The 21,476-nt window shown below is 36.7% G+C and overlaps 1 protein-coding gene across 2 annotated transcripts in view; it reads right to left on the minus strand.

The window, feature by feature from the left end:
• ROS1 (ROS proto-oncogene 1, receptor tyrosine kinase) overlaps positions 1–21,476 on the minus strand; it is a 128,350-nt gene that overhangs the window by 34,565 nt on the left and 72,309 nt on the right. For both annotated transcript variants that reach the window (XM_055136541.1, XM_055136540.1), the window contains 8 exons: positions 19,698–19,900; positions 16,500–16,644; positions 15,435–15,667; positions 15,171–15,347; positions 10,368–10,536; positions 9,555–9,672; positions 5,400–5,590; positions 2,613–2,696 (listed from right to left, as the gene is read on the minus strand). In XM_055136541.1, coding sequence (XP_054992516.1) covers positions 2,613–2,696; positions 5,400–5,590; positions 9,555–9,672; positions 10,368–10,536; positions 15,171–15,347; positions 15,435–15,667; positions 16,500–16,644; positions 19,698–19,900 — 1,320 coding nt within the window. The remainder of the gene's footprint in view (positions 1–2,612; positions 2,697–5,399; positions 5,591–9,554; positions 9,673–10,367; positions 10,537–15,170; positions 15,348–15,434; positions 15,668–16,499; positions 16,645–19,697; positions 19,901–21,476) is intronic.

Here is a 21,476-nt window from a genome sequence, read left to right on the forward strand (position 1 = left end):
TCTTTTCACATAGCTATATCATACCTTCCTTATTAAATGGCAAACTCCCAAGGTCAGCAACACAGTTTTAATGCTTTACATTTTTCTCTGCTCCCAGCATTAGACTAACATTGCACATTAGTTATGACCACTCTCCACAGCAAAGGCTGTCAATGCTTTTTTTAAAACCCGTGTTTCAACTTTATATTTATAAGTATGACTAATGAGAGCTTTCAGCACAATACTACTAAAACCACATGCATTACTACTAAAAGCAAAAATCTGAATTAACTAAGCAATAGTAAAATTTTCCATGAGTTCAAAATAGAATAAATATCTTTAAGTCCTGAGAAAACCACTTATCCATCCTATGCTTTGAAAGTACACTAGATTGCTTGAAATTATTGAAAATTATGGGCTTAAGTATGGCGATAGTAGGCAAGCAAAGGTCAGATGAAGGGCATTTCATGTAAAATTCTTTCCCAGTAAGAAAGCAGGCAAGCAGTCAAGCCGTATGCCAGCTGCCAAATATATTGCACTTGTATGCATAATTCTGACTTAGAAGGTGGCTTAGTGGCATAAACATCAGCTGTACAACACTTAGACACTCTGGAACCATAGGATAAAATTCTGTTAGCGTCAGCTGAAATTTTTAGTTTACCAAGGTAGTGGAAGGAATCTATGTATTTTCTAGGTCAAATCTGTAAAGAGAAATTCAAATTTAAACATGCTTTTTAATTGCTTATGACTAAAGATTTAGAACATTTAATGAAATGTTGTCATTATTGATACCTTTCTCTGGTTTGTCAAAAATCAAGTCATGATTTTCCAGCACACTATTGGTGGGAATGTAAATTATGTGAATCTAAGGAAAATGATATGTAGCATCATTTTAAAAAATAAAAATGGAGATTTCACATGAGAAAGAAATATCACTCCTAAATGTTTGCCCAAAGGATATGAAAACAATAATTTAAAAATATATTCAAACTACTATGTGTATGGAAGTCATATTAACAGCAACCCAAATATGTAATCATCCTAAATGCCCAATGACAAAAGCATGGATAAAGATGCTAAGACATATACATATACATATGTATATATGTGTGTATATATATATTACATATATATATTCTTTGTGGAACTCTATTCTGCCATTTAAAAAATTGAATTTTTACCTTTTAGCAAAAATGGATGAAACTTGAGATAATTGATGCTAAGTGAAATAGTATGGATGTGAAAGACAATAACCTGATGTCTTCAGTCATACATGGAATATGAATAACTAGAGTAAGCAAACTGGCAAAAACAACAAGCTTGAACCTTACACTCAGATAAAACTGGTGGTTACTAGGGAAATGGAGAAAAAGATAGAAGGGATAAGCAAAGGGCTCTTTTTGGTGGTGGGATGGCCCTGGAACTTTTGTGGTAGGAATGGCGAGGATTATAGAACTAGAGATGTGAAGCTAAATCCTGAAAGTCCTTAACATCACTGGTTATGATAAATCAATGATAATGATTATAAATTCATCCATGACTTCATGAACAGCTGCTTAAACAACTTTTCTAAAAAGGATCACAGCTTTCTGGCAAAGAATGTTTCAGCATGTCAGGGACTTGTTAAATTAGCAAATGATACTGTGACCATACACTTTATCATCCAAACCGGACATTCAGGGAAATGAACAATGAAACAGTGATACTGATGCTGACATAGAGGAAAAGACCGGGATGTTTGAATACTAGATATATGAGATCCAATAACTGATCATGCTTTTTGGATTGTCACTATTTTTTCATTATTTTACTAAATCTTTTATTTTTTTATTTTTTTTTTTCTTTTTGGGTCACACCTGGCGATGCACAGGGGTTACTCCTGGCTTTGCACTCAGGAATTACCCCTGGCCGTGCTCAGGGGACCATATGGGATGCTGGGATTTGAACCCGGGTCGGCCGCGTGCAAGGCAAACGCCCTACCCGCTGTGCTATCTCTCCAGCCCCTATTTTACTAAATCTTTTAGAATTAGCACATTATTACAAAATGAGCAGTAGGAAACAGCTAGTTTTCTATCAATTCAACTTAATTCCTGGGCTTTCCTGATCACTTATATTTAAGCAGAGATTAGGAATAGCAGATATCTGAAAACAAAAGTTACAAACCAGATACAAACCAGAAACGAGTATTTTGCAAAAGAAGGCCTGCTCATTCCAAAGCAGGCTGTCTGCCTGGAGACCCAAACTATCCCAATCAAGGATTGTCACTGGCTCCTCCTTAATCCTACAACTTTATTTTACATTCAGGGTTATTTTTATTTTCTTATTTCAAACACTGTCATGTAATTCTTGCTATCTATTAAATCAGATGCAAATACATTCATAAACTCAGTGTCCTGCAATTAGTTTTACTTAACATTACCATGATGTAAAATATATATTTATCAAATAATTATCTTTAGATATGATAACAATTACATCGAAATTAGTAGCTACAACCATATTAGTGATTATAGCCAATTAACATTAGCTACAACATTGTGAATTTTATTAATTGAAAAAATAAACAGAAAAATTATGTTTAATTAGTAACATAAACAGCCTATTGTCTATTTTATAAAATATTTTATACCTACCAAATATCAATAGGACTGTAGTAACTAGAAATATTCCAATTATAATAGTAAGTACAAAGCTTGTTTCTGGTATCCAAAAACCATCTAAGAAAATGAATGAAGAAAAGAAATTAATTCACAAAATAAAACTAGACGGTACAGTGATGTGCCTATACTAGAATCAGCTCTTACCAGATATTTTTAGATTGGCTATTATTCAGTCATATGATTTGAAATCGTCTGTGATTAGAGTGTTTGCAATATGGAAACTCAAGGCTGTTTCATTCTTTTTACAGAAGTCCTTCCTAACTGACTAGTACATCAACAAGACTGCACAAAAAGTCTTCAACTTTAAAGTGACTGAGGAGGCCAGAGAGATAGTATAGCAAGGAAAGTGCTTTCCTTGCACAAGACTGACCAAATTCACTTCCCAGAACTACATATTGTCATCACCAAAAGCAATCCCTAAGCACAAAGCCAGGAGTAAGCCCTGAGCACTGCTGGGTGTAGCCCAAAGCAAATAAACAAAATTTAAAATAAAGTGACTGAGGAAACATACAATTCTTTGTTTTATTTTGTTTTGCTTTAAATTTTTTATTAGAGAATCACTGGGATGTACAGTTACAAACTTATGAACTTTTGTGTTTGCATTTCACTCATACAGTGATCATTTACCCATTCCACCACCAGTGCCCATTCACCTCCACCAATGATCCCAGTATCCGTCTCACCACCCCCACCCCATCCCCCACCACCCCACCCTGCCTCTGCAGCAGGGCATTCTGTTTGAATAAGAAGGCAGTTTTTTATTTTTTGCTTTTTGGGTCACACCCAGCAATGTACAGGGATTACTCCTGGCTCTACCCTCAGGAATTACTCCTGGTGGTGCTCAGGGGACCATATGGGATGCTGGAAATCAAACCCAGGTCAGCTGCACACAAGGCAAACACCCTACCCACTGTGCTACTGCTCCAGCCCCAGAAACATACAATTCTTTGAATAAAACAGAAAGACGTCTCGGTCCCTATATGTTAGATATTTGGGGGTTATTATTTCTTCTATAACAGCTTCATGCATATTTAATTCCAGGGGCATAAAACAAAAATATCAATATAAAAACATGGTACCTTCTCTTAGGTAGTTTCAGTTGAGTAGAGAAGACAAACATGTGGACCAGAGCTTGACAAACTATGGTATGTGGGACAAATCTAGCTGCAGCCCTATTTTGTATCACCCATGAGCTAAGAATTATTTTTATATTTTAAAGTATATTTAAAGAAGAAGGAGAAGGAAACAGAGGATGAGAAAGAGAAAGAGGAGGGGGGAAAGAGAGTACAAACATGAGAGATAGGATACAGCGTGCAAAATCTAAAACAGTTAATATTAGACTCTTCTCAGAAAAGGTTTACTGGGTTCAAATTTAGATAACTCAGAATAATGCAAATAAGAATGACAAAGTTTTATATACGGCCACTATATGATATGAAATGCAGCAATTCATTTTATTTAAGGAATCAGTTAAGCTTAATGATGTGTTCATTTAAATCAAGCTTTGAAGAATGTGAATGATTTCAAATAATCAAAAGTGAGGGGAGAAAATTCCAGCTGTGGGACGAATGGTATATGGTAAAGACCTGCATAAACAAAGTTTAAAAACCTAACGTTGCAAAAACTCTTACTAATCTGACTACAATACATGGAACAATAGGAAAGGAGGAACAATAATTGAAGGGAAAATCAGAGAAGGCCTTGATGAACATAAAAATTTGTACTTGATTTTGCAGACATTGAGCATTTCAGAGAAGGTTTAAGTGGTAGAGCTTGCACTTCAGCAGATTTTTCAGCATTGTGATTAAGCCAAGACAGAGACAGGAAAAGATAACTAAGTCAGGAATCACTGACATACATAATACAGTGTATAATACAGTGATTCCTGACTTAGTTATCTTTTCTTGTCTGTGTCTTGGCTTAATCACAATGCTGAAAATCTGCTGAAGTCAAAATAAAAATGGGAAGATAGGAACCCACCAAACAAAAATAAAAATGGTAAATCCACAAAACACGATCACTTAAAAAGAGAGATATATCAGCAATGGAAAACAAATTATCAAATGCTTCTTTTTCAGCAGGTCCGACTTTAGGGGGGAGAAACTCCAAACAATAATAGTGAGTTTTTTGTTGAAATATTGAATGTAATCAAAGTAAAGTGAAAGTAAAGTGAAATTTATCAGTTACACAGGCGGGGTGGGGGTCTGGGAGGTGGGTGGTGGAGGGAGGTATACTGTGATTCTTGGTGGTGGAATATGTGCACTGGTGAAAGGATGGGTGTTCGAGCATTGTATAACTGAGATTTAAACCTGAAAGCTTTGTAACTTTCCACATGGTGATTCAATAAAAGAATAAATTTAAAAAAGAGAGAGATATCAAATAAGAGACTAAGATATTTTGCCTCTGGAATTGGAAAATGACACATCATAAAGTAAAATCATAGTAATAGGTGAAGAGGTAGCTATTGGGGGAGAATAAAATTATAGTTTCAGCTCTATTGTGTATAAGATGGTGGTATCCAAAATAAGATAGTAAGACTGAAATGAACAGACTAGGGACATGCCATGAACACTAACTAGGATCATGCACTTTATATGGTGGGTACTAAGAAGCAACTGATTGTTACTGAGGTGAAAATAACATGATGACATTGAAGTATTAGGAAGATCACATCAGGTGACATGAATAGGCCAAAAGCATTGACTTTATCTCTGAACTTTTGTGTAACATACTAATGTGTTGACAGACTTAGTAACATACCTCCAACTAATAGAATATCCTCACTGATTCCACTGTATTCACCAAATCCCAGATGACTTGCAGCAACTACTCTGAATTGAAATGCTCCCTTTAGGCCTCTAGAATTCCAAGTGCAAATACTACTGCAGCTTCCATTAAATGCCATCTTCCACATTAAGTTGCCATTGTGTGAGTTATTTGAAATAATCTTTCTGAAAAAGAAATATTGTAAATATAAAGCATATATGACACATTATTTCTATATGCTCATATATTATTTGAAAGACAGTACACTAGAGTATCTCTTATTGCACACTTCCTCACACTTGCTGTCATTACTATTGCATAATTTAACTATAGAACATAGTTAAGTTTTTATACAGAAATGTGTGAAGTCAAACAACTCAATTCATCAGGAAAATTATCAGTATTACATGGCCAAAAGAAAGCATAAAAAGCTTTTACTACAATTAAAATACAAAAATTTTATTCATAAGTACAAGCACAAAAAACAATTATGTATTTTATAAGTTTAATTAGAATTTTTAATCTTCTTATTTCTCAGTATCTTGAACCATCTTTAGTTTACATGCACAATACTATAAAATACATAACATAAAATTGATAAGGAAGATACAGTATTTCAACTATAAAAAATTATTATTATCTGAGATTCTAAGGTCCATTTGTTCCTTGAGGCTGGAGTGATAGCACAGCAGGTAGGGCATTTGCCTTGCACGTGGCCGGCCCAGGTTCGATTCCCAGCATCCTATATGGTCCCCAGAGCATGGCCAGGGGTAATTCCTGAGTGCAGAGCCAAGAGTGACCCCTGAGCAGCGCTGGATGTGGCCCAAAAAGGAAAAAAAAAAAGATCCATTTGTTCCTTAGGTAACAGACTAACCTTTACCTCAGAGACAATCTGCATTATTTTTTCATATGAAGAAAAGAAAATAATTAAGTTTCAAAGATATAACTGAAATAGTTTTTATATTTCTTTACAGAATCAGAGATGAAAGGCAAGCCCTGGGCCTTCCAACTACATTTCTTCCAACTACATAAAACACTTTGCAAGTCTAAAACTTTTCAAACCACAGCAGTCTTAGAACTTTATGAACACAGTCAGCTTGGGGTTATATAAAGATACCCTTTATAGGCACAGGAGCCTGTGCCTCTGAGGAATAGAAATGGTCAAGAATATTAGAAGAATCTAGTAGAATTGGTCCTGATTATCACCAGGACCCAAGTGTCTTATGAAGCATCTTAGACAAAGCTTTATGACACGTGATGGGTTTAGGGTACATTTTGTAAAGTCTTGTATTAGACATTGGCAATTCATTGTTCCACCCAAATATATCTTATTCTAAAGAAAGAGACCATTCAAATTTTGTAAAAAGATTGCTCTTAGTTTTGGATCATTGAAGAAAACAAGGAAGCATTCTTTTTTTTTTCTTTTTGGGTAACACCCAGTGGTGCTCAGGGATTACTCCTGGCTCTGCACTCAGGAATGACTCCTTGCGGTGTTTGGGGGATCTTCTGGGATGCCAGGGATCAAACCCAGGTTGGTCTCGTGCAAGGCAACACCCTACCTGCTGTACTATCGCTCTGGCCGCAGAAGCATTCTAATTTTGACGTATATTTTCTATTTTCAACACACCATATCAGTTCTTATTGCATAGGTTTTTATTATGTTTCATATTCACAAAATCCTAAAGAGGTAGATATTATCATTAAATTTTGTAGGTGAGAAAACTTTCCATAGATAAAAAAGAATACAGCAAAATTTTAAACCTGGTCTATATCCTGGATTGAATGGTGACCCCCCCCAATAAACACAAAACTTATGTTTCTTCAGACCATGTATGTTTCTTCAGACCATGTAAATTTAATTTTTGAAATAGTCTTTTCAGATGTAATCAAGATGAACTCAGAATGGATTAAAATCTATTCAAATCCAAGGAACATTACTCTCCTCTTCAGAAAAAAAGACATTTGGATACACACACACACACACACACACACACACACACACACACACAAAGAATACAGAAGGGGCTGGAGTGATAGTACAATGAGTATCAGATAGTACAGTGGTACATTTGCCTAGCATGCGGCTGACCCGGGTTTGATTTCTAGCATCCCATACCCCAAGCACCGCCAGGAATAATTCCTGAGTGCAAAGCCAGGAGTAACCCCTGAGCATCGCCGGGTGTGACCCCAAATGGGCCCCCCCTAAAGAAGAAGAAAAAGAGGAACAAGAATACTGACATGCACAGGGTGAACATGTGGTAAAAGAGTCAAAAACCAGCATAAAGCATCTGTCAACCAAGAAACCACAAGGATTGCCAGTCATCACCAGAACCTAAGAAGAATTACAGAAGAATTCTTCCCTACCACATTCAGATAAAATATAATCTCCTAAAACCTTGATTTCACACTTCTAGTCTTCATAAATGTGAGACAATAGATGTTTGCTATTTTAGACTATCCTAGTAGTGGCAGCTTGTCACAGGTGCCACAGAAAACTGTTAGCTAATTAATTCCCAAGTGCATGTAGTTTACACTGACCACAATCACTGCATTAGCAACTACCCAGGAACTAACCAGAATGTCTGAAGAAGTTAGTTTAAAGAAGTTAGTTTGATATCCAACAGGTAGTCCCTGTCCTGAGAGTAGAGACTTGAGTTAAGGAAGTATAAAGTATTTATGTAGCTATGCACTTTAAAGTTGCTGAGGTCTTGGTAAGAATGGTGGTGTGCTCTGGCTGCTGAATGTAATTACAGTCACAGACTACTGAGGCAGACCTGGTCAGAATGTATTTTACAATACATGAAAGATAGTCATAGTAATTTTAAGATTTTAGCTAGAAATGTGGATGACACAATTCTCTAGCATAAGCATGAATTTCTTTCAGGTTATGAGAATGACCGAATGCCAGGGCAAGATGAAGCAAAAATAGATCTAAAGCTTAAGTTGCCAGTACTATAATTATGGAAGTGACTTTGGTCATTGGAGCTTCTGAAAAGATGGCTTCATAGTCCCGTGAGGGGAGTGTCTTTGGAATCTGGAATTCTCCCCTCAAGCTGGCATGAATTCAGTCCATCTGAGCCAGATATGATTCACAGAGCTCTCCTCATGGGCTGGATCTCAGGCCGCATGTGTTTGTTAGTTGCATGTTTCATAGAAGGTAGATTTTCCTTGGAACTGATTGCAAACTATAATCCTCATGATAGACACAGAATACAGAGTATGTCCAAATGGCTACAAAAATCTATGGATTTCAGAATTTAAACTGTTTTTACATTCAGAAAAATATACCTACCACTTGACATTATCTTGATTAAAAATGATGAACAGAAATTTCACATACTACTGCCATCTAATATGGAACATCAGCTCAGTCATTTTTTTTAATTTTTAATTTTTTTTAATTTTTTTGTAGTGAGTCACAGTGAGGGTACAGTTACAGATTCACACCTTTTCGTGCTTGTTTTTCCTTCATGCAATGTATGAGAGCCCATCCCTCCAGCAGTGTCCATTCTCCACCACCAATGAACCCAGTATTCCCATCCCCCACCCCACCTCTGTGGTGGGGCATTCCAATTTGTTCTCTCTCTCTCCTTTGGGGTGTTGTGGTTTGCAGTAGGGGCACTGAGTGGCCATTGTGTTCAGTCTCTAGTCTACTTTCAACACGCATCTCCCTCCCCATGCAGGATGTCCAATCACATTTTACTTGGTGTTCCCTTCTCTATCTGGGATGACTTACCCCCAGCGTGTGAGGCCAGCCAGCTTCCAAGCTATGAAGCCAACCTCCTGGTATTATACTACTATTCTTGGGTATTAGTCTCTTACTCTGTTGTTTTATATTCCAAGATGTCAGCTCAAAGTCTTGAACAGAATAAATACTAACTAAATCTCAGTTCTATGTGCTAAGATTGAATTATTGCCATAAAATTTGGATGAATAGTATCAATTTCTGAGAATCATATCTGCTCATCATTGCAATGCCAAAGCAGAGTTCCAGGAGTTGCTCAAAGTACGTACTGTTGCCTGCAACATCTTTAAGCCAAGATTTCTTTCTTCATATCTATCTATAAATGCACCTTCATAGAATTTTCTAACTCTGATATAATAATACCTTACAATTGACTTATAAAATCCTCTTCCAAACAGACTTACCTGACTTCAAGGATATAGTACAGAAGTCTGCTCCCATTATCTTCAGCTTTGTCCCACTGTATTGAATTTTTGCTCCCTTCTAATAATTTTGGAATGCCTGGTTTACTTGGGACTCCAGCTTTGGAAACAGAGTGTTGATTAATACATTAAAGGTACAAACATTTTCTTTATAATATCTTTTTATAGAATACATTTAAAATGAGGTCAAACATAATAAATATTCATCAACATTCACATACTTGGGCATACTTTTAAAAGAATATCTGATGCTTTTATTAGCGACAGATTATATAAATTCATAATAGATAACTATGTATCTTAGCTTGATACAAAAGAGGTGATGCAAATTTTAACTACTGTAACTGTAACTACTGTAAATTTTGGAGTAGTTCCCTGTGATTTGTATAGGCATCAACATAAAGTTATAGTGTTTTTTAGAACATTAGTTAGTTTGATACATTTGCTACATTTTTTTATTTTTAGTAACTGGGATTTGTAGTAAGTAAATAAATATTTTGATGAAGAACACTTAGCTACTTACTTCATTCTCACTGTAAATACAGCTAAACAAAAATTAGAAAATTGAAATTTTAAGTAATCTTGTTCATCTCAGGATCTTGCAAAACTAGCTCAGCCTTAGCTCCTTGATGCCGATAAAGACTCCTGGATCTTTTCTATTTCTTAGCTCAAACTCTAGGGAGAACAACTTACTCTTTTTAGAAATGTTTTGGTCTGCCAGCTTGATGAAATAACTGTTAGGAAAAGAAAATAATTTTACAGGCTATTCTGAATGTTGAATCCATCAATACACACCTTTTGTCTTAAAACTTTCTGGGATTGAGGTGCTGTTCGCTCCCGTCCTGTAAACCACCGCCACACGGATGCTGTAGGCTGTGTGAGGCTGCAGGTCTGCGATGTCACAGGCATAAGCAGGTCCCTGACTGCAAGAGCCTTCAGCCTGGTAAAACTCACTGTGCCTCCACTAGAAAAGGAAGTTTCCATTCATCTTTCTGCTTCTCATTTAAAATTTCTGGATTGAGATTTTTGTTTTTGTTTTGTTTTGTAACCACACCCTGAGGTACTCAAGGGCTTCTCTCAGCTCTGTGCTTGGAGCTCACTCCCAGCAGAGCTCGGGAAATCATGAGGTACAGGGGCTCAAACTCCAGGATCATGGATGCAATAATAGCCCTCGGTTCATTGGGCTATATCTACAGTTCTAATCTTTTTAAAGGGATATATTAATATATTAATAGATAAATTAATATGCGAATAGCAAGCAACTAAAACTCATCAGTACTGATGCCAGCATCAGTAGTTAAGATGCATGCCCAGTTTGTAACCAAGCTGGGTTTGATTCCCAGCACCACATGGAACTCCAAGCATCACATGGAGCAATCCTGGAAGTTTCCAGCACCATAAATGGCCTGAATAACTACATTCTCATGCCCTTGCATGGAACTGATGCCTGGTTGACCGAGAATTGTCAGTGCAGGCCCCCAGACTCCAGAGCACTACTTGCAGGCCCATATAAATAAATTTTCATTTTTTCTTAAAAATAAGGTCTTACTTATAAGTATTTTATCCAAAATATATACCCACATCAGAAAGTCATTTGACTTTCTTATTTTAATTTTTGTTTTGGGGCCACACCTGGCAGTGCTCAGAGCTTACTTCTCACTCTGTGTTTGGGGATCACTCCTGGCATTGCTCAAGAGATCATATGGAGTACTGAAAACTGAATTTGAGTTATCTTTGCGCAAGATAAGTGCGTCACTGACTGTACTAGCTCTCTGGACCCCTCACTTGACTTTTTATGAGAAACTACAGTTTAATGATAGTTTTTTGTTAAGTTCAAGGTGGGTCATGCACCTCTGAATGATAACATGCCATCAGGGAAGACTCAGAGACTTTCTATTATCCAAGTAGTAAACAATTAACATTAACTCAGGATGGCTAAGATGCTCATTCATAGTTGAGGTGAACATGCATCTTAACATGGTGAAGGAGCAAGACAATTGTACTTTCAATCCTACCAACTGGTTCACTTTGAAATAATAAAATGCTTACATACTTCTTTGAAGATCACAGTGATTTAAGAAATAAGATATTTAGTTTTTAATCCCCAAACACCTAACCAGAATCCCTGGTTTTATACTTGAGAAGCCAAGTTCCCTAAAAAGGAAAATGTTCACTATCACTCAGCCACTAAATAGTAAGGTTAAAAGTTAGGGGCTGGAGTAATAGTACAGTGGGTAGGGCATTTGCTTTGCATGTGGCCAATCCAGGTTCGATCCCAGGCATCCTATATGATCCCCCAGCACTGCCAGAAGTGATTCCTGAGTGCAGAGCCAGAAGTAACCCCTGAGGATCACTGGGTATGACCCAGAAAAAGCAAAAAAACAAAAGTTAAATGTAGGAAATCTTACTTTCATATTATTTAGATAGAATCTATAATTATAGGTCTTTCTTAAACTTCTTTCTTTGTGACATTGTTTTATTTTTAAAATATGTGTATTTGGACCCTTAATGCTTTCAAATGAGTTATGTTTTCCCTCTCTTGTTCTACAAATAGGAAGAGACGGAGGTTATGGCATCTTGTCAAGTGTTCTTGGTGTATTTTCCTGAGTGAAGTTTCCTAGGAAGGTCAGTTTCCATAAATAAACCTTACTTTATAACTCCTTTTTGATTGAGCACTCGAAAGATCATGCCACTTCACTGCAATAATTTTCTATGCACCTTTCAGAAATAGATCACCTTATTACAGAAATAAAGTGAAAAGTAAGAATGGAGTAGTTTTTAAAAACAGAAATGATAAAGTCAAAATGCATTCCTGATAAAGTTAAAATGTATTAATTTCGCTGATATATAAGAAACTAAAACAGTTCATTTGTATCCTTGTCTGTGTGTTCTAGTTTGTGTGTGTCAGAGAGAAGTTTTGAAGGAAGCTTTTGGATTTTGCTTCCTAATGATCTACTGAATAAATTAAGTGGCCTTATATTCCACATCATCCAGAAATTATCAATGCTACTTGAAATGTCAGGGCAATGATTGATCATGGGCACTTCTATAAAACAGTAGAATATTGGCAATAAATGTTCTAGGAGCCACCCCCAATATAACAAGGTATATGAGTTACCCAATAAATCACAAGCATAGGACCTTGCATCTCTCAGAGTGCTACCAAAAAGTGCATCAAAAAGTTCTACCACAAAGGAGTTTTCAAATTACTTGACCAGGGATGGAAGTGGATGGAATGATGCAGAATTCACTCCCTCAGAGCCTAGAACTGCAGAAATGTTGAGTCTAGTAGAGATTTTCCTGTATGCCTGGAAAAATACTACTATAAAAAAGTTTCACAAAAATAATAAAATGTCTCTCCTCAATTTTAAATAGCCCATGTTCTTTTTCTATACATAAAGAATCTAGAGCTTAGAAAGAATTTAAAGCTTAGCACTGTAGCACTATCTGCAGCACTATCTGCAGTCTTCCTGTTGTTTACCGATTTGCTCGAGCGGGCACCAGTAACATCTCCATTATGAGACTTGTTACTGTTTTTGGTATATTGAATACACCACTGGTAGCTTGCCAGGCTCTGTCATGCAGGTGGGATACTCTCGGTAGCTTGCCAGGCTCTCCAAGAGGGATGGAGGAATCAAACCCGGGTCAGCCACATGCAAGGCAAACGCCCTACCTGCTGTGCTATCGCTCCAGTCCTTAGAAAGAAAATCATTATTGTTCCCCAGTTCCTTCAATTTTACACAAAGAACTTTTGATATAATCTAGGAAGACTGAAAGTTTATCCTATTATACTGTTCATTCTAAAAGAAGCAACATATTTTTAAAAAATACATTTAAGGGCCTGAAAATAATTTTGTGACAAAGGTGCCTGCCTTGAAAAGACAAGGCCACAAGTTTCATACCCAGTCCCACCCACACATTCAAAGTGTGGCCAGGGGACTCTGAGTTTAGGAGTCCCTGTGCCATCACAGAGGGCACAGTTATGCCATCTCCAGTTTACTGCAGCCAAGTGTATGCCAACACAACACCTCCCAGAGTACAACCCTTTGTGTGGGGTGGAGAATAGGAAGAGCATGTAACAAGGCACAGGGATTATTTCCAAAAGAGTAACAAAGGGAGGGAAAGGGCCGATGAGAAGATATTTACTATCTTGACTCACCCCTCAGAGCCACACTGTGGCATCAGTCATTCCTATCATGAGTAAGATGTTAGAGTTTTCTGTTTAGATGTCACTTATCAATGCTTTCAAGACACAGCCTTCTGTCGACTAATATTTGTAGATGTACACACATGTGGAAATAACTAGGTCTCACATTTTTAGCCTTATAACTTCCTAAGTGTTGCATCTGGAATTTTTGTTAAGTGCAATAAAGGAAGAGGGTTTGTTTTTGTTTTGGGAAAGGGTGTGTGGAGGCATACCCAGTGAATCTCGGGGCTTACGCCTGACTCTACCCACAGATCATTCCTTATGAGGCTCAGAAAACTATATGTGGTGCCGTGAACTGAATGCAGGTAAACTGCATGTAAGGCTTGGTACTATTACCCATTGTATTATCTCTCCAGCCCGGAAAGGAACAAATTTTGAAACAAAAAGTGCAGCAGGAATTGCATGAGGATTGAGCCAAGCAATCTCTGCCTGCTGTCCTTCTCCCAGTCTTTAAGCAGTAGGGTAAGCAGCTGCTTACCATATTCTTTCCCTGACTAGTACCTATTACTCTTTCTCTGACTCTAATAACCAGGTGGGGTTATAGGGATGAGTCCGCCTTGGGGTGCTGGTAACTTATTGGTTCTGCCTGGGTCCCTTTGTCTTCAGTAAAATGAAAGACTAGGATCATCATCTCTAAAATCTTCCCCATTATTTATCTTTGATCTGGAAAAAGAACTTTACATCCTTTCCCTTTGACTACAAACTGAACTGCCCTAAGTTTTCTTCTTTTTTTTTCAATTTTATTGAATCACTATGAGATAGTTACAAGCTTTCATGTTTGATCATTGTGCCCTAAGTTTTCTTAAACAGGTGCTGAGGCTGGAGAGATAAGAAAGCAGGTGGGGCACTTGCCTTCGATGCAGTGATACTGATTTCAATCCCGCCAGCAATATGGTCCCCCAACTCTGCCAGGAGTAACCCCTGAGCACAGAGCCAGGACTAAGTCCTTATCACGATCCTACTGGATGTGGTCCCAAAGCAAAACAAAAATACTAATACAAAATAGATAAAAAGGTGCTAAAAAAGTCCTCCAATTTCTAAAATTTAACTACATTCCCATTGAATTCCCATTGAATATGCCAAATTGTTATGAACTTTAACCCAGAGACCCCTGACAAATGACAGGTAAACAAAGGAAGATGTCATGAAATTAGTATTCCATAACTTATTTTTTACACAACTTTTAAAGAAAATAATAAACCTCTGGAAATTCTTTGCACTAGAAATTATTCTACATGACTTACTGCTGTTCTATGCCACATGAATGAGTACACATTATCAAATTCATTGTTGATTTATATGAGAATGCTTTAGAAATAAGATAAAGGCCTAGCAATATTTTCTAGACCCTAAAACAAGGATTTGCATTAAAACTGTACAATGAGATCTACCTTCTGGAGTTCAAACCAAAATTTGATGAGGTTAACATTAGATGGAGCTTTCCAATTTAAATGCAAACTTGTGTTTTCTGGAACCAAGGCGGAAGGTCTCTCCGGTGACTCAAATGTTTCTGCAGTGACAGCAAGACTCTCAGAACACCACATTTCCTCTGAGTGGCAGGCAAGAACCTTTATTGCAAGAAAAACAGTTGCTTAACCTATTCAAACACTTGCTCTTTAGAATGGTAATAAAAATGCCCATTATACTCGTGATACCTTTAGCACATATGATTTTCCACCAGTCAGCCCAGGAAGAAGGAGAGCAAGCCTTCTATTTGGATATTCACTTTGCCTTAGAGGGGTCTCAGGAATAAGAGCCAGGTGGGAGATTGCCAGCTGATAACGGATTAACTCTTTAGGGCCATGTGGCTTGAGAGATTCCCTCCAGGATATAAATAAACTGGTGTCAGATTGTACTGTGGCGTTAATGAGTTCAACTGCCTCTGGGACTGGAACAAAAAATAACGCATAATAAGGGATGTTGTGACAGCACCAAAAGAAGGAAAGAAATAATGGGATTTTCTTAGAATAATTCTATTGTGAGGGAAACAAATAGCAGATGTTCTGAAGGAAAGAATGCTTCATATGTTGATAAAGAACTGTCTGAAAGGTTCTTCCTTATTTTGTCTGATGACTGAATCATTCTCTGACTCTAGTTCAAGGATATGACTGAGCAACAACCCAATTTGAGTTCCAAGTTTTGTGAATATCATCAGAGATGGCAGCATCTCAAAATAATCATCATCTCTTAAGCCATCATTTTAGATTCTAGAACTGATTTTTCTCTTAGGCAACACTGCTATTTTACTTTAAATTACAGTGGATTCAGCAAAATTCACATAAAGAAAAGGCTTGATCTTTGTCCCACCACATGTACAGAGACCTATGAATATATGTGAAGAGGGTGACACTGTGTGGTGAGAATGTGCTTCATAATCCAACAAAATTGATGCTAAAGCTTTGCCTTATAGTTGGATATTAGTTTTATGAAGCATTCTACATCATCTTCTGTTGTTAAGAATAAGAATCAGATTAACTACTTTTCCCCCTAAAAAATACAATTTTCTACTAAAGCTTAAAAAAGAACAAATATGATAAAAGTATATATGTTTATAACTCTATTGTAAACAACTTTGTGAATCATGGTGTTTAAATAGAAATTTTAAATAAACGCTCACATAACATAGATTATTCAGTATTCTTATAAAATGCAAATAAAGACACATATTACATATATTTCAAAATTCCATGATAAATACCAAGACCAGGCCCACAACTCACCTCCACTCTTAGTTTTTCCCCAAATCTCCTTTCCCAGTGGTAATTGTTCCAAAGGATCTGAGTAATAGTTCTTTACAGCTATCTGTATCATATATGTTGAAAATGGTTGTAAACCTTCAATAAGGGCTGTACTCTCCTGAAATTCCTGCAATTAATTTTTAGGAGTAAATATCTGGTTCTTAGTTTTTGTACAAATGGGATGAAAATATTTCATCAAGGGATGGAAATGATTAAAATACTCCCCCAAAAGTTTATTTATTTTTCAATATTGGATGATGAGAGACATAAGACCTGAGTTGTTTAAAATTTGCAAGAACTAGTGCCAAATAATTGGTAACTCCAAGGCAATTTTGTGATATTCATATCACATAAAAAACTAAATCCCCAAATTGGACTATATTGTGTTAGCATTGCATTAGAAATTCAGCAATAGAGTATAGTAAGGAGCTGATATAAAAATGTACATGATAAATATTATATTTAGCTACATTTTCTGATAATTCTTAAAAAAATTCAAGGAAGTAAAACTGACTTTTCTTAATCCAATGGTTCTCAGCTTTACTTGTACTTGGCAGTTACCTGGGAAATACTAAAAAATAACACTAATGTGTGGGTCCCATTCGCAGAGACTCTAATGAAATGAGTTCTCAGTAAGACCAGAACCCAGAGAGTGTAGAGGTTCCACTGTAAAATAAGTCAATGTTAAGAACCACTGCCTTAACACATTGATCAATGTGAGGACAATCAGATAATGAGCTTTAATAAGAGAAAAGTTCAGTTCTAAAAAACCTCCAGTCTTGATGAACCAAGAGCCGCGGCACGAGAAGCAGAGCCTCCGCGCCTACTGACTGTGATCCTGAGGTCTCCTAACCCATTTTGGCACCAGAGCAGATTCTTGCAGCCATGCATTTTGACTGTGAACTGAGCTAAAATATTAGAAACCCAAAACCGCGCGGCCGCTATCGCGGCCGCGCGGACTCAAAGTCTTCACTTTTACCAAGGAAGAGAAATTATTAGATGATGCTTATTCAGCAGGCCTGATTGTTGGGGAAAATTTCCAATCAACAATAGTGAGTTCGGTATGGAAATATGAAATGTACTCAATATATAGAGAGAATAATGGGAATATCATTAGGTACTTAGATGGGGGGTGGGGTGGGAGGGGGGTGTATTGGGGTTCTTGGTGGTGGAACGGGTGCACTGGTGAAGGGATGGTGGTTTAATCAGTATTTGACTGTGACTTAAACCTGAAAGCTTTGTATTTTTTTTCTTGTTTTCACGGTGGTTCAATAAAATATTTCTTTAAAAAATAAAAAAATAAAAAATAAAAAACCTCCAGTCTTGGTCATCAAGAGGTCCAATCTGTCTCTGAGAAAATTTCTTTTTTGAAATGTTTAAAGAAGTGTTAAAATAGAGAAAATAGAAAAATAAGAACTACGCATACTTTCCTGCAAAATATACAGTGCTTATACAAAGTACATAGATGACGGTCAATTTCAATTTTGACTTAGTTAAAAAATAAACACAGGTTCATATTAAGAAAAAATGGAAGAGGCAGAATGTCCTGACCCCATGCCAGGCTGTCTTCACTGGGGCACCTCAGAGTGGGGCAAGTTGAGTTTCCCTCCCTACCCCAAGCAGAACCCCAGCAGCTGAAAACCTCCAGAACCAATCGCCACCATACCTAAGGCCACTCTCCACACACTCGGAGGAGCCTCACCCAAAAGGGGATGAGCCTCACCCAAGATAAGATGAACCTCACTCAAGAGCTGACCAGCAGGAAAACCCAAGTATGCGGGAACCCGTGACTGAGATCTCCAAGCCCATTCAGATCGGGACTGGGCCTGCTCCCCCCAGATCCCCAGTTTTCCAGTAGCTTGGCAGTGACACCCACAAACTGCTTCCAATTACATTGATGTAATCTCATCAATGGCCAAGACCCAGAGACTATAGACTAAAGCTCCCAAAGAGAGTACCACAGCGCGGCTGCTTACACTCTATCTCACTTACTTATCAAAAGTAGCACACATTTGTTTCGTTTTAACATACCTGCTTGTATTCTCTTATATTTGGGCTTAAATAGCTCCAGAATTAAATAGAACAACCTCACACACTTCCCTCTTATTGTGGTGGGAAGGTGCTCGGTGGTGGGATTGGTGTTTGAATATTATCTCTAATGAACTATTGTGAAATACTTTCATGAAAATAAAACACACACACATATATATATGTATATATATATACATATATATATAATGGATGATTCCTAAGGCCAATGGCCAAAAAGACAACCCAACAGGTCCATGGTCAAACAGATAATCCAAAAGGTCAGAAGCTAGTCAGACTACCTGTATTATCTTTGCATTTTCTGTAAACATTCTTGTCACCTTAATGAATAAAAAAATTTCTTATTAAACACACACACACACACACACACACAAACACACTCTGAGACTTATTTAATTTAGTCTTATGCTAAGTTCCTCTCCAGCTGGGGAATTTCTTTTTCTTTCTCTGCTACTTTCCAAAAAAATTTTCTATTAGAAAAAAACATAAGCACAAAGAAAAGCATTAGATATACATATTTCTATCACAAAGATAATGGAAACATCCATGCTAAAGATGAGATAAATTGTCCCAATTCATCCTGTGAAATACCTAGTGAATGTCCATATAATGCCAAATAGACAAGGTACTATGAACGCAATGCTAAATAAAAATTGGCATAATTCCTGAAAAATAATACATTTCATAGCATAATATCAATCAATAATGAAAGAGAATGTAATGACAACTGTTATATTAGATATACACTCTGTAGGGATGAAGATGGTAATAATTTGGGGGTCAAATTCATTTCTTAACTGCTAAATCTGCAATCTGTTGGGAAGAACATTGAAACAAATCCCTCATTTTCTGGATAATTAATCAGGGAGGGCAACAAACTCAGTTCTTCCTAGACACCAGGAAACAGTTATCCTGGAATTCATCAACTGGTCAGCTTTAATATATTCCATGAAGCTTAGCATACTCCCAGACAAGAAGATCACAACACAATGTTTTCAGATAAATTATTAGCTGTAAAAAGTTGAAACATACCAAGTTTCATAGAATAAAAGAGAAAATACTTTCTATGACTGAGAATTTTTATAAAAATATCATCCATGACAAGAAAATTACTGCTAGCTCCAATCTTACCAGCATTTTATATTGCAATTTAGAGCCGTTTTTCCCTCCATTAACTTCCTGGTAATAAACCAAGTAAGTTGGAGTGGGGTTGGTGATACCATGCCACAAGAGTTTTGTTCTGGCAGGAGGTAATCCGATCATGAGACTGGTGTTAGTATTGTTAAGAATAGTTGGTTCTGCGATATCTGAAGCTAAAGACAGGAATGCCTTATCTAAAAGAAAAAGAAAAAAGATTAATTTATCAATGCATGTATATGTATGAGAGGACCAGCATATTTATCTAACAGCAAGTCAATGGCAACTTTTATTTTTATCTAACTGACATGGGTTGGAATAGTATAATATTGGAGATGTTACTCAAGACAGAAAAACAGTTCTTCCCATACATTTTGAAGATGTTATTAAATTTGTATCACCAAAAAACGGAGCAAAGTAACTGGTAATTGCTTAAAAATACCAACAGATGGAGCTAAAGTATCCTTAATAGAGTTAACAGCAGAAAAATTAAGTGAACTCATTTCAACAGAAGCAATGAAAATTGTTATATAAATTCATTGCTGCTTGTGCCCACGTGGCCGAGCATATGTGTCGCCCGAGCACATATGTTGCCCGAGCACATGTGTTGTCCGAATCTCCCCTCTTGAGATGTGTACTTTCATGCTTTCATACTTTTGTGTCTAAAGCTCAGTTATGTGTAGGGGCTTCCTCCACTCTTGGAGAAGCCCGTGTTCTCTCTTGAATGCGTTACTCTTACTTCTCTCTCTCTTTCTTATCCCTTCCTCCTATCCTCAAAAGCCTCTAAATAAAATCTGTTTACTTCAAAAAAAATTTCATTGTCACTGTCGTCCCATTGTTCGTCAATTTACTCGAGCGGGTACCAGTAATGTATCTATTCCTCCCAGCCCTGAGATTTTTAGCAGCCTCTCCTTACTCATCTTTTCCAACGATTGGAGGCTCTTTCAGGGTCAGGGGAATGAGACCTATCATTACTGTTTTTGGCATATCAAATACGCCACAAATTTTAATATTTCAGTTATAAAAACTAATGCTACTTTAGGACTTTTAATTTTTATGGATTTGCATCATGTATGTGTGGATTCATCAAACATTGCATAGACTATAAAAAATCACATTTCTCAAGGTGCAATAAAAATTATTTTACCAAAATAAAAACTGACCCCATTGATTTGCTTTTCTACCTTTTATATTTTATAATATGCATTTTATAATTCAATATCTATAACCAAAGAGTTTGTTTCATTTATTTCTGTCCTTGTTGTCTAGGAGTCATACTTAATTTACAAAAACATTGACAACTAAGTGACAAGTACAGTTTGGGAAAGGATTCAGAAACTACTTGTTATTTACTTGTTACCTATGAGACTATGTATTGTTTTGTTTGGTTTTGAGTTCGATAGGTTTAGACTTCAAACATATTTTTATTTTGTCTCTCAGTGGAAAATGCCTAGTGAGTTCTATGATAAAAAATTATCTATGATACAAAATTGCATGATAAAATGCACAGGGCTTATAGAAGAAATGGGTTTAAGTAGGGACACAAAACTGGAAAGTTTTAAAAGTGGAAAATGCAAAATAAAGCATATAAACTCAATTAAAAATAGTAACACTATATACATAAATTAAGATGGATATAAGTACAGTACCACAAATAAGTCACTTTACCTGGAATGGGAGGGCAGGAAACTTCAAGCTTTATGCTTTTTAACACCAATGAAAAGTCTAAAGTAACATCAGAGGAGAAAAAATACAGAAAGAAAAGGAAATACG

This window comes from Sorex araneus, chromosome 4, assembly GCF_027595985.1.
Source record: "Sorex araneus isolate mSorAra2 chromosome 4, mSorAra2.pri, whole genome shotgun sequence".
NCBI lineage: Eukaryota > Metazoa > Chordata > Mammalia > Eulipotyphla > Soricidae > Sorex > Sorex araneus.